At 44.2% G+C, this 18049-nt stretch overlaps 1 protein-coding gene across 1 annotated transcript in view; it reads right to left on the bottom strand.

Annotated features, from left to right (window-relative positions):
- Positions 1 to 2709: 2709 nt before the first annotated feature.
- LOC115111537 (neuronal calcium sensor 1-like) overlaps positions 2710 to 18049 on the bottom strand; it is a 45322-nt gene continuing 29982 nt past the window's right edge. The window contains exons 5-9 of the mRNA XM_065011531.1: positions 9260 to 9338; positions 8727 to 8815; positions 8351 to 8428; positions 6772 to 6885; positions 2710 to 4313 (exon numbers count right to left, since the gene is read on the bottom strand). Of these exons, the coding sequence (XP_064867603.1) occupies positions 6787 to 6885; positions 8351 to 8428; positions 8727 to 8815; positions 9260 to 9338 (345 nt within the window). The 3' untranslated portion in view covers positions 2710 to 4313; positions 6772 to 6786. The remainder of the gene's footprint in view (positions 4314 to 6771; positions 6886 to 8350; positions 8429 to 8726; positions 8816 to 9259; positions 9339 to 18049) is intronic.

The following is an 18049-nucleotide window of genomic DNA, read 5'->3' as shown; positions in this document are numbered from 1 at the left end:
TCACATGCTGAAGCATTCGCTCTCAGTGATCTATTGTCTGTATTTTTTTCATTCGATTTATTTGAGCCCAAATAAATATGTAACTGTCACGCCATGCAAGCCGAGGTAGCATATCCGTACATTTGGCGAGGAGATTAGGCAACCTACATGGGGAAGGAAAGGGGATGTCTAGATTGTGGACAATTCAGAGACCCAAAAAATAACCATTGGTGTCTGACAGGAAATAACAGGAAATCGACAGAGATTTAGAGTCACACTTCTGTGACTAAAGGAATTATCATTTCAGTCTCCTATTCCACATTTCTTCTTACACAAGAAAAGCATATAATAGAGAAACAATACCTTTTATAGGATGCTGCTGCAAAACAAGAACTTAAAGCTGTTTGCTACAATGATAGACATTTTCTCTTTCTGAACCAACCAGGTCATAATTCAGACAAACAGCTCATTCGGAAAGTATTCAGACCCTTGACTTTTTCCACATTTTGTTATGTTACAGCCTTATTCTAAAATGTATTTCCCCTCCTCATCAATCTACACACAGTAACCCATCATGACAAAGCAAAAAACATTTTTTTGACATTTTTGCAAATGGATTACAAATAAAATATGGAAATATCACATTTACATAAGTATTCAGACCCTTTACTCAGTACTTTGTTGAAGCACCTTCGGCAGCGATTACAGCCTTGAGTCTTCTTGGGTACACCTGTATTTGGGGAGTTTCTCCCATTCTTCTTGGCAGATCCTCTCAAGCTCTGACAGGTTGGATGGGGAGCGCCACTGCTCTGCTATTTTCAGGTCTCTCCAGAGATGTTTGATAGGGTTCAAGTCCGGGCTCTGGCTGGGCCACTCAAGGACATTCAGAGACTTTTCCTGATGCCACTCCTGCGTTGTCTTGGCTGTGTGCTTAGGGTCAATGTCCTGTTGAAAGGTGAACCTTCGACCCAGTCTGCGATTCTGAGCGATCTGGAGCAGGTTTTCATCAAGGATCTCTCTGTACATTGCTCCATTCATATTTCCCTCGATCCTGACTAGTCACCCAGTCCCTGCCGCTGAAAAACATCCCCCAGCAAGATGCTACCACCACCATGCTTCATTGTAGGGATGGTGCCAGGTTTCCTCCAAACGTGAAACTTGGAATTCAGGCCAGAGTTCACTCTTGGTTTCAGCAGCCCAGATTATCTTGTTTCTCACGGTCTGAGAGTTCTTTAGGTGCCTTTTGGCAATCTCCAAGCCAGCTATCATGTGCCTTTTACTGAGGAGTGGCTTCCACTCTACCATAAAGCCCTGATTGGTGGAGTACTGCAGAGATGGTTGTCCTTCTGGAAGGTTCTTCCATCTCCACAGAGGAACTCTGGTGCTCTGTCAGAGTGACTATCGGTTTCTTGGTCACCTCCCTGACCAAGGCCCTTCTTCCCCGATTGCTCAGTTTGGCCGGGCGGACAGCTCTAGGAAGAATCTTGGTGGTTCGAAACTTCTTCCATTTAAGAACGATAGAGGCCACTGTGTTCTTGGGGACCTTCAATGGGGACCTTCCCCAGATCTGTGCCTTGACACAATCCTGTCTTGGAGCTTTACAGACAATTCCTTCTACCTCATGGCTTGGTTTTTGCTGACATGCACTGTCATCTGTGGGACCTTATATAGACAGGTGTGTGCCTTTCCAAATCATGTCCAATCAATTGAATTTACCACAGGTGGACTCCAATCAAGTTGTAGAAACATCTTAAGGATGATCAATGAAAACAGAATGCACCTCAGCTTAATTTTGAGTCTCATAGCAAAAGGTCTGAATACTTATGTCAATAAGGTATCTATCTGTTTTTAAATTTTTATACATTTGCAAAAGTTTCTGAAAACCTGTTTTCACTTTGTCATTATGGGTTGTTGTGTGTAGGTTGATGAGACATTTTTTTATTGAATACGTTTTAGAATAAGGCTGTAATGTAACAACATTTGGAAAACATGAAGAGGTCTGAATACTTTCAGAATGCACTGTATGAGCATGGCACACTTCCGTCCTCCTTTTGCACCACGTAGTAACTCCAATTCTAATGGCTCTAAGATCTCCTGCACTCAACCAGATGGATAAGAATGAACACACAGTGTTTAACTTGCTGAGAACCTGCCTTGCCTGTACCCAGCCACTATAAACCCAATCACTAAGCACAAGCATTTCGCTACACTCGCATTAACATCTGCTAACCATGTGTATGTGACAAATACAATTTGATTTGATTTGATTTGATTTTTCACCCACACAGTGATGGCACATCAAGAACATCACTACTTCTTAATGGACTATTTGAAGTGAGGCAGTCTGCTGTAGGAATACTTCAAGTTAGGGCATAAAAGTTTACACTATGAGCCTATGGTGTTAGACTAGAGTATGGGTTTGAAATGGAAAGCACTCTTTACTCATATCTATGAACTGTCATAAAGCTCTGTTTAATGAACAAGTTAGTCTTTGTATCACCAAGTGAGACCACCAGGCTTTGATGGATAAATCCCTAATTAATGATAACAGGGTAATTTATCTTTCAATTGTACAAAAGCCAGAATCTCCATTAAAAAATTACTTCAACCACTTTCTGTCTGAGTTCTGTTCCTGTATCCCATTTCGAATAAAGGGTATTTGAGGGAACCGAGCCACGATTTAGGAAACAAATTCAATCACACAAATGTAAAGGCAGCCACTTTTTAAATTATTTTTATTCTGTGCTCTGTGTTCTTAAATGTAAATGACAGCACAGGGGGAAATGATCTTTCTCACTTGAGTAAGGCTAAATCAATGAAGCTGACAAATACCTAATGTTCAGACTGAAATAACCGAGACTGGAGGGGAAAAAGCATCATCGCATGCTGGGATCTGTGATTTCTGTTGAACACACAGGACAGACACAAAGACGACAGGCTCAAACACACAGCCCGCAAACAGCTTTACAACGAGAATGTATGCCTGTTTATTCTCAATAGCCGAAGCCTTGTGTATACACAGGGTGGAGTAAGATGCGCTCAAAGGAAATAATGAGCCTCAATTGGGATATGTCAACTGTGAAGAATTACACTGTGTTGCTTGGTCATGCCATTCAAGAAGTGGCTTTAAACATTACAGTGCCTTGATGGTAGTGCTGATGGGAAAGGGAACAGACATCTAACACAATAGGAGGCACATACCACAAACATAATAAATTAATCCTTACAAAAGCCACTCCCTGCCCACTTTCCCCTCAAATAAAAATATAAAAGAAATCTCCTCAGAAGGAAGCAGTTTGTTTTTGGAGGATGAAAAAAAGGCATACCATTTTTTTTAAAGTCTTAAGCTGCATTTCATGTGAATAAACAGCACTCCAACAAATGCAACAAAGCAACAAATATTAAATGTTACACACCTATTTACACTGAGTGTACAAAACATTAGGAACACCCGCTCTTTCCATGACATAGACTGACCAGGTGAATTCAGGTAAAAGCTATGACCCCTTATTGATGTCACTTGTTAAATCCATTTCAATCAGTGTAGGTGAAGGGGAGGAGACAGGTTAAAGAAGGATTTTAAAGCCTTGAGACAATTGAGACATTCATTTGAATTGCCTTTGAACAGGATATGGTAGTAGGTGCCGGACACACCGGTTTGAGTGTGTCAAGAACTGCAACACTGCTGGGTTTTTCACACTCAACAGAACTGAGGCTGTTCTGAGGGCAAAAGGGGGTGCAACGCAATATTAGGAAAGTGTTCCTCATGTTTTGTACACTCAGTGTATACTATATCATATGTACATGGGTTTATAAACAAGTTGATCTCTCTCCACACTCTCAAATCAGTGCCTGTTGATGTCTCCCGCTGTAGTCTTTCAGGTAGCCATGTCACACCACTATGGCTCTGTTGAGCGCCGTTCACAGTTCACACACACCTCAAGGGGTGTCCTCCAGTGTAGACCACAGGGAAAAACAACCTTTAGACTCTCTCTAAAGCTGCTCTTCAGTGCTGTCCATCCCATGTTTGAGTTCTTGAATGAAGTCCACAGACATATACCATCAACAAATTCCTTCCTCGCATGTTACGTTCAGTGTCTCTTACCCTCTTGCCCTTGTTTTATTTCACATGTTGTAATATCAGAGGGCTCCGAGTTGTTTTCAATGCTTAGTGGAGATGAATATGTGCAATTGAGGACAGTATTACACAAGTCTGTGCCCGCCTCCTCACCCTCCCACGTCTCCTTCTGGATGGTGCATGGAGGGATGTTGATGTTTGTAGATGCTTCTTCTCATAGCAGGTGTATGGCACTGTGTTGGATTCACTTGGGAATCTGTAATAATAATCACCATTGAGTTCAATGTGGCAATGAAATCAGACATGGAAACAAACAGTGCAAGATCCTATTGACAATAAGGGACCCTGAACTCTATAAGAAGTAAATGCAAGGCTACTTTAAACCCAAGCGGCCCCATGTATCTGTCTATATTGAGCTCAAAATCTCTGTCACATGTTGAGCCGAACATCAGCTACAATTGGCAATAATGGGCAGTTGAATACATTAGACAGAGGGAGGAGACCAGCTAACTGTCCTCTTTGCAACTGTGGTCTGACAACGGCTGCTCTGCATTGTTTTTAGACCATGCGAGTCTGACCACTGTACTATGATGTCATCCTCAACAGATCAATTGACCACACAATTCATAGTTTGTCTAATTATAGCAACAACAACAAAAATGTGATTGTATGATATGTAGAACCATGTGACATTTCCATCACTGGGATGCTGCATGATTAAGATAAAGAGATGAAGATCACTTTATTGGTCAATTACACACAAGGTCCAACCAAACTGTTACTTCAGCTTTTAACCCAACCCCTCCGAAAGACACATACATACATACATACATACATACATACATACATACATACATACATACATACATACATACATACATACATACATACATACATACATACATACATGTACAGGTTTTTACACATACATACATACATATACAGGTTTTTACACATACATATACAGGTTTTTACACATACATATACAGGTTTTTACACATACATGCAGTTGAAGTCGGAAGTTTACATACACTTAAGTTGGAGTCATAAAACTCATTTTTCAACCACTCCACAAATTTCTTGTTAACAAACTATAGTTCTGGCAAATCGGTTAGGACATCTACCGTGTGCAAGACACACGTAATTTTCCCAACAATTGTTAATAACAGACTAATTTATAATTCACTGTATCACAATTCCAGTTAGTCAGAAGTTTACATACACTAAGTTTACTGTGCCTTTAAACAGCTTGGAAAATTCCAGAAAATTATGTCATGGCTTTAGAAGCTTCTGATAGGCTAATTGACATCATTTGAGTCAATTGGAGGTGTACCTGTGTATGTGTTTCAAGGCCTACCTTCAAACTCAGTGCCTCTTTGCTTGAAATCATGGAAAATCAAAGGAAATCAGCAAATAACTCTGAATATTTTTTGGAGACCTCCACAAGTCTGGTTCATCCTTGAGAGAAATTTCCAAACGCCTGAAGGTACCACGCTCATCTGCACAAACAATAGTACGCAAGTATAAACACCAAGGGACCACGCAGCCATCATACCGCTCAGGGAGGAGACTCGTTCTGTCAAATCAATCCCAGAAAAACAGCAACGGACCTTGTGAATATGCTGGAGGAAACAGGTACAAAAGTATCTATATACACAGTAAAATGAATCCTATATATATATCCACAGTAAAACGAGTCCTATATCGACATAACCTGAAAAGCTGCTCAGCAAGGAAGAAGCCCCTGCTCCAAAACCGCCATAAAAAAGCCTGATTACGGTTTGCAACTGCACAAGAGGACAAAGATCATACTTTGGAGAAATGTCTTCTGGTCTGATGAAACAAAAATAGAACTGTTTGGCCATAATGACCATAGTTATGTTTGGAGGGAAATGGGGGTGGCTTGCAAGCCGAAGAACACCATCCCAACCATGCTGCACGGGGGTGGCAGCATCATGTTGTGTGGGTGCTTTGCTGCAGGGAGGACTGGTGCACTTCACAAAATATATGGCATCATGAGGCAGGAAGAGTATGTGGCTATATTGAAGCAACATCTCAAGACATCAGTCAGGAAGTTAAAGCTTGGTGGCAAATGGGTCTTCCAAATGGACAATGACCCCAAGCATACTTCCAAAGTTGTGGCAAAATGGCTTAAGGAAAACAAAGTGTGGCCATAACAGAGTGGCCATAACAAAGCCCTGACATCAATCCTATGGAAAATGTGATGGCAGAACTGAAAAAGCATGTGCGAGCAAGGAGGCCTACAAACCGGACTCAGTTACACCAGCTCTGTCAGGAGGAATGGGACAAAATTCACCCAACTTATTGTGGGAAGCTTGTGGAAGGTAACCCAAACGTTTGACCCAAGTTAAACGATTTAAAGGCAATGCTACTAAATACTAACTGAGTGTATGCAAACTTCTGACCCACTGGGAATGTGATGAGAGAAATAAAAGCTGAAATAAATCTTTCTTTCTACTATTATTCTGACATTTCCCATTCTTAAAATAAAGTGGTGATCCTAACTGACCAAATACAGGGAATTTTTACTCGGATTAAATGTCAGGAATTGTGAAAAACGGAGTCGAAATGTATTTGGCTAAGGTGTATGTAAACTTCCGACTTCAACTGAACATATGCAGGTTTTTACAAATACATAAATATACAGGTTTTAATATATACATACATATACACGTTTTCACTGCTTTACTCACCAAACACTTTATGCCTTATACCAGCCCATCGTACAGTGACAGTGCCTGCACAATGGAGGGGTCTGCCTTGGAACCGTCCTGAAACTCCTGCAGGGTCAACTTGCCATCAGCATTCTGGAATAGGAATAAAGGAGAAGAGAACGCAATGGAACTGCAGCTGTATCGCAGATCAGGCTACTTTTACTCTATCTTACCAGCAGGGGGCAAAAGTGTTTCTCAAAAAAATCCTGAATAAAGTACCAGAGCCTGTTCAACACGGCTTGGCTGATCTAGTTCAGTGCACTTGGATGGTCAGCTCTCTTCCCTCTGCCCATATAATTGACTGAGTGCTGCTGCTGTGCTCTGAAGCCAATCCTATTGGCTGATTCTGGCACTGGGTATTGAACTGACTAACACCCAAAGCTGGCTCTATCTCATCTCTCACTAAGCCGAGGACGAGGAGGGCCTGAGTGAGCTGACTGGGCATTAGCACTGGGCTGTGGTGGTGAGGATAAATCTGTGGTGTGTATACACCGCAGGCAGTGTTAGTGACGCTGGGATGGCTATGGCTAAGAGGTTAAACTACACTCCCCGCCTCACTGCACTACAGCACAGTGACAACAGTAAGAACAAATCCACATTCAGTCTTTTCTGTTGATTTTGCTAGTTAGTTCATTACAATAGTACTGCCACTTACTTGAACAACAAAGTGATCTATAAGTTGTACAACAAAGTGCAAAATAGCTACCAACATACCAAAGATCAACACGTAGTTACATAATGATATCATATCATAACCCCCCCTTAGGTTGTGCCGTGGCGGAGATCTTTGTGGGCTATACTCGGCCTTGTATCAGGATGGTAAGTTGGTGGTTGAAGAAATCCCTCTCGTGGTGTGGGGGCTGTGCTTTGGCAAAGTGAGTGGGGTTATATCCATCCTGTTTGGCCCTGTCCGGGGGTATCATCGGATGGGGCCACAGTGTCTCCTGACCCCTCCTGTCTCAGCCTCCAGTATTTATGCTGCAGTAGTTTATGTGTCGGGGGGCTAGGGTCAGTTTGTTATATCTGGAGTACTTCTCCTGTCTTATCCGGTGTGCTGTGTGAATTTAAGAATGCTTTCTCTAATTCTCTCTTTCTCTCTTTCTTTCTCTCTCTCAGAGGAACTGAGTCCTAGGACCATGCCTCAGGACTAGCTGGCATGATGACTCCTTGCTGTCCCCAGTCCACCTGGCCGTGCTGCTGCTCCAGTTTCAACTGTTCTGCCTGTGATTATTAATATTTGTCCATGCTGGTCATTTATGAACATTTGAAAATCTTGGCCATGTTCTGTTATAATCTCCACCCTGCACAGCCAGAAGAGGACTGGCCACCCCTCATAGCCTGGTTCCTCTCTAGGTTTCTTCCAAGGTTTAGGCCTTTCTAGGGAGTTTTTCCTAGCCACTGTGCTTCTACGCCTGCATTGCTTGCTGTTTGGGGTTTTGGGCTGGGTTTCTGTACAGCACTTTGAGATATCAGCTGATGTAAGAAGGGCTATATAAATACATTTGATAACTCACGGTGGTGGTTTTGGGTTACTACAGTGTTTTATATAGCGATATACCTTGTCCATCATGGCAAAAATACGGTCCACTCTCTTCTCAGGTGTATTCTCTTCTTCTGGTAACTCTACAGTGTTCCCCTGGAGTACAGAGGCAAATATACTGTCAATATACATGTCAATGTATTTTGTGGGGGCGGCAGGTAGCCTAGTGGTTAAAGTGTTGGGCCAGTAAACAAAAGGTTGCTAGATCGAATCCCTGAGCTGACAAGTTATTTTTTTTAAATCTGTTGTTCTCCACAAGGCAGTTAACCCAATGTTCCTAGGCTGTCATTGTAAGTAAGAATTTGTTCTTAACTGACTTGCCTAGTTAAATGTAAAACACTGCATGCTACCATTTCTCTTTGACATTGGGATATTTTAGCATTGTATAACTTACCACCATCAGATATATGGCATCTACGATGTTTAACATCTCGTCTCGTGTGATGTAGCCATCGTTATCAAGATCATACAATTTGAAAGCCCCTGTATAGACAGCGAAAAAATGGTGAATGTCCAGTTCTGACTGTAAATCAAGTTGTTTTGAGATTGTGCAGATGGGGATCGGTGAGTGTATGTAGCCTTTATTTTGTACTAATGTATTGTATGCTTGCCAATCAGATTGAAAATGAGTGGCAGTGTGTGGGGGAGTGGAGTAGGATGAGGGTTTTGAAATGGAATGAACCCCTGCATAGTCAGAACCATTTTCCCCAAATATCCAAACCCAGGGCTCACACAGTAGGCAACATAATTTAGCTTAATGCGTTACCATGTCTAACTATCTCTTATTTGTTGTCTTCTGTGAGCCTGTTAAGCTCTTTGTTTTGTTCATGCATAACAATAGGATCACAAAGAGCCATGTCCTGTCACTGAAGTGTCAAAGTGCATCTGGGGGTCACTGCATAATGTGAAGGGGTCATCTCTCCTTACATCTGAGCTTCTCGTCCAGCGTCCCCCGAGAGGTCACCGACAGGGCCTGGATGAACTCAGAGAACTCTATGCGTCCATCCTATTCAATGACAGAGAGAACAAGAGAGAGAGAGAGAGAGAACGAGGGGTAGGGGAGTCAGACAGGCAGAGAGAGAGAGAGTGAGAGAGCGAGAGAGGGGGGAACAGTCAGGCAGCAAGAGAAAGAGAGAGTGAGAGGGGGGATAATAGAGAGAGAGGCAGAGAGAGAGAGAGAGAGAGAGAGAGAGAGAGAGAGAGAGAGAGAGAGAATATCTTCTTTCACACTAACACCCCAGTACACTTTGTTTGGTCTATTGCTGAAAAATGGGACAGACTTGTGCTCCGTGTCCGCTGCTATTTCTGCACTGCACCTGGCTCTCCCCCGAGGCTAAAGCATGTCATCGCTGGTCATTAGCGAGATGGATGCATGCTGTACGATATTTTGAAAGTTATTACACACTCATAGAACCACTGTATATTAGAGCCAAATAAGTTTCACAGCTTTCACATCGATTATACATCTGAAATGGACATCACAGGTTTCTCCCTCTGTCCTACAGGGTAAAGCATTCTCCAGGCAGTTTTATTTCACTCCAGCTTTCTTGGATTCCCTCACAGCATCCTGTCACAGCACTCAGAAGAATTTCCAATTACCTTCCAAAAATTGGGGGCAAATCGGTGGCCTGCAGCTTACTGCTGCAAGGGTTCAATTTGTGCAGTACATGGAAATGTCTGCCAATAAGAGATAGTGGTCAAGTATAAAATGGAGTCATAAAGCAGCACTAACAAAGACAGACTGGCTGCAAATTCAGCTCTCTTGATGAAGTTCTGAAATCAAAGCTCATTCAGCAGTACCAGACTTGCACTAATGTATTCTTTAATAGTGCAGAGTATTTTGCTATTCATGCTCTAAAGCAGCATATCTGTGACAGTAGCTGCTCCTAGTAAAGCCTGAGAATTGACACCTTGGATAGGATAGTAACCCTGAGAAGAAGTTCCCCACTGCTCATATTCAGATAGTCTGACCCTACCAATGTGTTCTCTAACTACAGGGTGCTTAGCACAAATTAAGTCCATAAATAAAGAGCAGAACCAGTGTGTGTGTGTGATCTCCATGGCACAAAACCCATTACCCACAGGCTATGGCCGCCAGGGGTCATGGAAGGGCTGTTCTTAACAACACATAGTCCATTTCCCTTTCATTTTCAGGCACCTCTAACCTGTGCTTTGTCAACCCGTCTCACTTCTGAAATGCCCCACAGAAAGGACTCCTTTTTGTGCTCAGATTCCACCTCTGATTAGAGACCATTACACTGCACTACCAATACTATGACCAGACACTACCAGTACCATGACCAGACACTACCAGTACCATGACCAGACACTACCAGTACCATGACCCAAACACTACCAGTACCATGACTAGACACTACCAGTACCATTACCAAACACTACCAGTACCATGACCAGACACTACTAGTAACATGACTAGACACTACCATTACCATGACTAGACACTACCAGTACCATGACCAGACACTACCAGTAACATGACTAGACACTACCAGTAACATGACTAGACACTACCAGTACCATGACTAGACACTACCAGTACCATGACCAGACACTACCAGTATCATGACCAGACACTATCAGTACCAGACACTACCAGTACCATGACCAGACACTACCAGTACCATGACACACTACAGTACCATGACCAGTACACATGACTAGACACTACCAGTACCATGACCAGACACTACCAGTACCATGACCAGACACTACCAGTACCATGACCAGACACTACCAGTACCATGACTAAACACAACAAGTACCATGGCCAGGCACTAGTACCAGACATACCAGTGCCATACCAGACACTACCAGTACCATGACCAGACACTACCAGTACCATGACCAGACACTACCAGTACCATGACAGACACTACCAGTACCATGACCAGACACTACCAGTACCAGACACTACCAGTACCATGACCAGACACTACCAGTACCATGACTAGACACTACCAGTACCATGACCAGACACTACCAGTACCATGACCAGACACTACCAGTACCATGACCAGACACCAGTACCAGTACCATTACCACCAGTAACATGACAGACACTACCAGTACCAGACACTACCAGTACCATGACCAGACACTACCAGTACCATGACCAGACACTACCAGTACCATGACCAGAACACTACCAGACACTACAGTACCATGACCAGACACTACCAGACTAGACACTACCAGTACCACTAGTACCAGTACCATGACCAGACACTACCAGTACCATGACCACTACCAGTACCATGATCAGACACTAGACAGACACTACCATGACCAGTACCATGACTAGACACTACCACTACCAGTACCAGTACCATGACCAGACACTACCAGTACCATGACCAGACACTACCAGTACCATGAATAGACACTACCAGTACATGACTAGACACTACCAGTACCAGACACTGACCAGACACTACCAGTACCATGACCAGACACTACCAGTACCATGACCAGACACTACCAGTACCCATGACCAGACACTACCAGTACCAGACCACACTACCAGTACCATGACCAGACACTACCAGTAAGACCATGACCATACCAGACACTACCAGTACCAGACCAGACACTACAGACACTACCATGACTAGACACTACTAGACACTACCAGTACCAGACACTACCAGTACCATGACCAGACCTACCATGACCACTACCAGTAACACTACCAGTACCATGACTAGACACTACCAGTACCAGACACTACCAGTACATGACTACCAGACACTACCAGTACCATGACCAGACACTACCAGTACACATGACTAGACACTACCAGTACCACTACCAGTACCAGACACTACCAGTACCAGAATAGACACTACCAGTACCACTAGACACTACCAGTACCATGACCATGTAATATGACTAGACACTACCAGTAACATGACAGACACCAGTACCATGACCAGACTACCACCAGACACTACCAGACCAGACACTACCAGTACCATACCACACTACCAGTACCAGACACTACCAGTACCAGACCATACCATGACACTACCAGTACCATGACCAGACACTACCAGTACCAGACACTGTACCAGACACTAGACACCAGTACCAGTACCAGTACCAGACACTACCAGTACCATGACCAGACACTACCAGTACCATGACTAGACACTACCAGTACCATGACCAGACACTACCAGTACCAGACACTACCAGTACTACCAGTACCATGACCAGTACCATGACCAGACACTACCAGACACTCAGTACCATGACCAGACACTACCAGTACCAGACACTACCAGTACCATGACCAGTACACTACCCAGACACTACCAGTACCATGACCATGACCATGACACTACCAGTACCATGACCAGACACTACCAGTACACTACCAGTACCATGACTAGACACTGACCAGTACCATGACTACCAGTACCATGACCAGACACTACCAGTACCATGACTAGACACTACCAGTACCATGACCAGACACCAGTACCAGACACTACCAGTGACCAGACACTACCAGTACCATGACCAGACACTACCAGTACCATGACCAGACACTACCAGTACCAGACACTACCAGTACCATGACCAGACACTACCAGTACCAGTGACCAGACACTACCAGTACCATGACCAAGACACTACCAGTACCATGACCAGACACTACCAGTACCATGACTAGACACTACCAGTACCATGACCAGACACTACCAGTAACATGACCAGACACTACCAGTACCATGACCAGACACTACCAGTACCATGACTAGACACTACCAGTATACTACCAGACACTACCAGTACATGACCAGACACTACCAGTACCATGACCAGACACTACCAGTACCATGACCAGACACTACCAGTACCATGACCAGACACTACCAGTACCAGACACTCCCAGTACCATGACCAGACACTACCAGTAACATGAATAGCCACTACCAGTACCATGACTAGACACTACCAGTACCATACACTACCAGTAATATACTAGATACTACGAGTACCTTGACTAGACACTACCAGTACCATGACCAGACACTACCAGTACCATGACTAGACACTACCAGTACCATGATCAGACACTACCAGTACCAGACACTATCAGTACCATGACCAGACACTACCAGTAACATGACTAGACACTAACAGTACCAGACACTACCAGTACCATGACCAGACACTACCAGTACCATGACCAGACACAACCAGTAACATGAATAGACACTACCAGTACCACGACTAGACACTACCAGTACCATGACTAGACACTACCAGTAACATGACTAGACACTACCAGTAACATGACTAGACACTACAAGTACCAGTACCAGACACTACCAGTACCATGACCACACTACCAGTACCATGACCAGACACTACCAGTACCAGACACTACCAGTACCATTACCAGACACTACCAGTACCATGACCAGACACTACCAGTACCAGACACTACCAATACTATGACCAGACACTACCAGTACCATGACCAGACACTACCAGTACCATGACCAAACACTACCAGTACCATGACCAGACACTACCAGTACCAGACACTACCAGTACCATGACCAGACACTACCAGTACCAGACACTACCAATACTATGACCAGACACTACCAGTACCATGACCAGACACTACTAGTACCATGACTAGACACTACCAGTACCATGACTAGACACTACCAGTAATATGACTAGACACTACCAGTACCAGACACTCCCAGTACCATGACCAGACACTACCAGTAACATGAATAGCCACTACCAGTACCATGACTAGACACTACCAGTACCATACACTACCAGTAATATACTAGATACTACGAGTACCTTGACTAGACACTACCAGTACCATGACCAGACACTACCAGTACCATGACTAGACGAGACCAGTACCATGATCAGACACTACCAGTACCAGACACTATCAGTACCATGACCAGACACTACCAGTAACATGACTAGACACTAACAGTACCAGACACTACCAGTACCATGACCAGACACTACCAGTACCATGACCAGACACAAGACACTACCAGTACCACGACTAGACACTACCAGTACCATGACTAGACACTACCAGTAACATGACTAGACACTACCAGTAACATGACTAGACACACAAGTACCAGTACCAGACACTACCAGTACCATGACCACACACCAGTACCACCAGTACCAGACACTACCAGTACCATTACCAGACACTACCAGTACCATGACCAGACACTACCAGTACCAGACACTACCAATACTGTGACCAGACACTACCAGTACCATGACCAGACACTACCAGTACCATGACCAAACACTACCAGTACCATGACCAGACACTACCAGTACCAGACACTACCAGTACCATGACCAGACACTACCAGTACCAGACACTACCAATACTATGACCAGACACTGCCAGTACCATGACCAGACACTACCAGTACCATGACTAGACACTACCAGTACCATGATGACACTAGAATATGACACACTACCAGTACCATGACTAGACACTACCAGTACCATGACCAGACACTACCAGTAACATGACTAGACACTACCATTACCATGACTAGACACTACCAGTACCATGACCAGACACTACCAGTACCATGACCAGACACTACCAGTACCATGACTAAACACTAGTACCATGACCAGGCACTATCAGTACCAGACACTACCAGTGCCATGACTAGACACTACCAGTACCATGGCCAGACACTACCACTACCATGACAGACACTACCAGTACCATGACTAGACACTACCAGTACCAGACACTACGAGTAACATGACCAGACACTACCAGTACCAAACATTACCAGTAACATGACCAGACACTACCAGTACCATGACCAGTCCCTACCAGTACCATGACTAGACACTACCAGTACCATGACCAGACACTACCAGCACCATGACCAGACCTACCAGTAACATGACTAGACACTACCAGTAACATGACTAGACACTACCAGTAACATGACTAGACACTACCAGTACCATGACTAGACACTACCAGTAACATGACTAGACACTACCAGTACCATGACCAGACACTACCAGTACCATGACCAGACACTACCAGTACCAGACACTCCCAGTACCATGACCAGACACTACCAGTAACATGAATAGCCACTACCAGTACCATGACTAGACACTACCAGTACCATACACTGCCAGTAATATACTAGATACTACGAGTACCTTGACTAGACACTACCAGTACCATGACCAGACATTACCAGTACCATGACTAGACACTACCAGTACCATGATCAGACACTACCAGTACCAGGCACTATCAGTACCATGACCAGACACTACCAGTAACATGACTAGACACTAACAGTACCAGACACTACCAGTACCATGACCAGACACTACCAGTACCATGACCAGACACTACCAGTACCATGACTAGACGAGACCAGTACCATGATCAGACACTACCAGTAACATGACTAGACACTAACAGTACCAGACACTACCAGTACCATGACCAGACACTACCAGTACCATGACCAGACACAACCAGTAACATGAATAGACACTACCAGTACCACGATGACACTACCAGTACCATGACTAGACACTACCAGTAACATGACTAGACACTACCAGTAACATGACTAGACACTACCCAGTACCAGACACTACCAGTACCATGACCACACTACCAGTACCATGACCAGACACTACCAGTACCAGACACTACCAGTACCATTACCAGACACTACCAGTACCATGACCAGACACTACCAGTACCAGACACTACCAATACTGTGACCAGACACTACCAGTACCATGACCAGACACTACCAGTACCATGACCAAACACTACCAGTACCATGACCAGACACTACCAGTACCAGACACTACCAGTACCATGACCAGACACTACCAGTACCAGACACTACCAATACTATGACCAGACACTGCCAGTACCATGACCAGACACTACCAGTACCATGACTAGACACTACCAGTACCATGACTAGACACTACCAGTAATATGACTAGACACTACCAGTACCATGACTAGACACTACCAGTACCATGACCAGACACTACCAGTAACATGACTAGACACTACCATTACCATGACTAGACACTACCAGTACCATGACCAGACACTACCAGTACCATGACCAGACACTACCAGTACCATGACTAAACACTACAAGTACCATGACCAGGCACTATCAGTACCAGACACTACCAGTGCCATGACTAGACACTACCAGTACCATGGCCAGACACTACCACTACCATGAACAGACACTACCAGTACCATGACTAGACACTACCAGTACCAGACACTACGAGTAACATGACCAGACACTACCAGTACCAAACATTACCAGTAACATGACCAGACACTACCAGTACCATGACCAGTCCCTACCAGTACCATGACTAGACACTACCAGTACCATGACCAGACACTACCAGCACCATGACCAGACCTACCAGTAACATGACTAGACACTACCAGTAACATGACTAGACACTACCAGTAACATGACTAGACACTACCAGTACCATGACTAGACACTACCAGTAACATGACTAGACACTACCAGTACCATGACCAGACACTACCAGTACCATGACCAGACACTACCAGTACCAGACACTCCCAGTACCATGACCAGACACTACCAGTAACATGAATAGCCACTACCAGTACCATGACTAGACACTACCAGTACCATACACTGCCAGTAATATACTAGATACTACGAGTACCTTGACTAGACACTACCAGTACCATGACCAGACATTACCAGTACCATGACTAGACACTACCAGTACCATGATCAGACACTACCAGTACCAGGCACTATCAGTACCATGACCAGACACTACCAGTAACATGACTAGACACTAACAGTACCAGACACTACCAGTACCATGACCAGACACTACCAGTACCATGACCAGACACAACCAGTAACATGAATAGACACTACCAGTACCACGACTAGACACTACCAGTACCATGACTAGACACTACCAGTACCATGACCAGACACTACCAGTAACATGACTAGACACTACCATTACTAGACACTACCAGTACCATGACCAGACACTACCAGTACCATGACCAGACACTACCAGTACCATGACTAGACACTACCAGTACCATGATCAGACACTACCAGTACCAGACACTATCAGTACCATGACCAGACACTACCAGTAACATGACTAGACACTAACAGTACCAGACACTACCAGTACCATGACCAGACACTACCAGTACCATGACCAGACACTACCAGTAACATGACTAGACACTACCATTACCATGACTAGACACTACCAGTACCATGACCAGACACTACCAGTACCATGACTAAACACTACAAGTACCATGACCAGGCACTATCAGTACCAGACACTACCAGTGCCATGACTAGACACTACCAGTACCATGGCCAGACACTACCAGTACCAGACACTACCACTACCATGACCAGACACTACCAGTACTATGACTAGACACTACCAGTACCAGACACTACCAGTAACATGACCAGACACTACCAGTACCAGACATTACCAGTAACATGACCAGACACTACCAGTACCATGACCAGTCCCTACCAGTACCATGACTAGACACTACCAGTACCATGACCAGACACTACCATTACCATGACTAGACACTACCATTAC

Source organism: Oncorhynchus nerka, linkage group LG27 (genome assembly GCF_034236695.1).
Source record: "Oncorhynchus nerka isolate Pitt River linkage group LG27, Oner_Uvic_2.0, whole genome shotgun sequence".
NCBI classification, from domain to species: domain Eukaryota; kingdom Metazoa; phylum Chordata; class Actinopteri; order Salmoniformes; family Salmonidae; genus Oncorhynchus; species Oncorhynchus nerka.
This window is presented reverse-complemented; position numbering and strand designations above follow the sequence as displayed.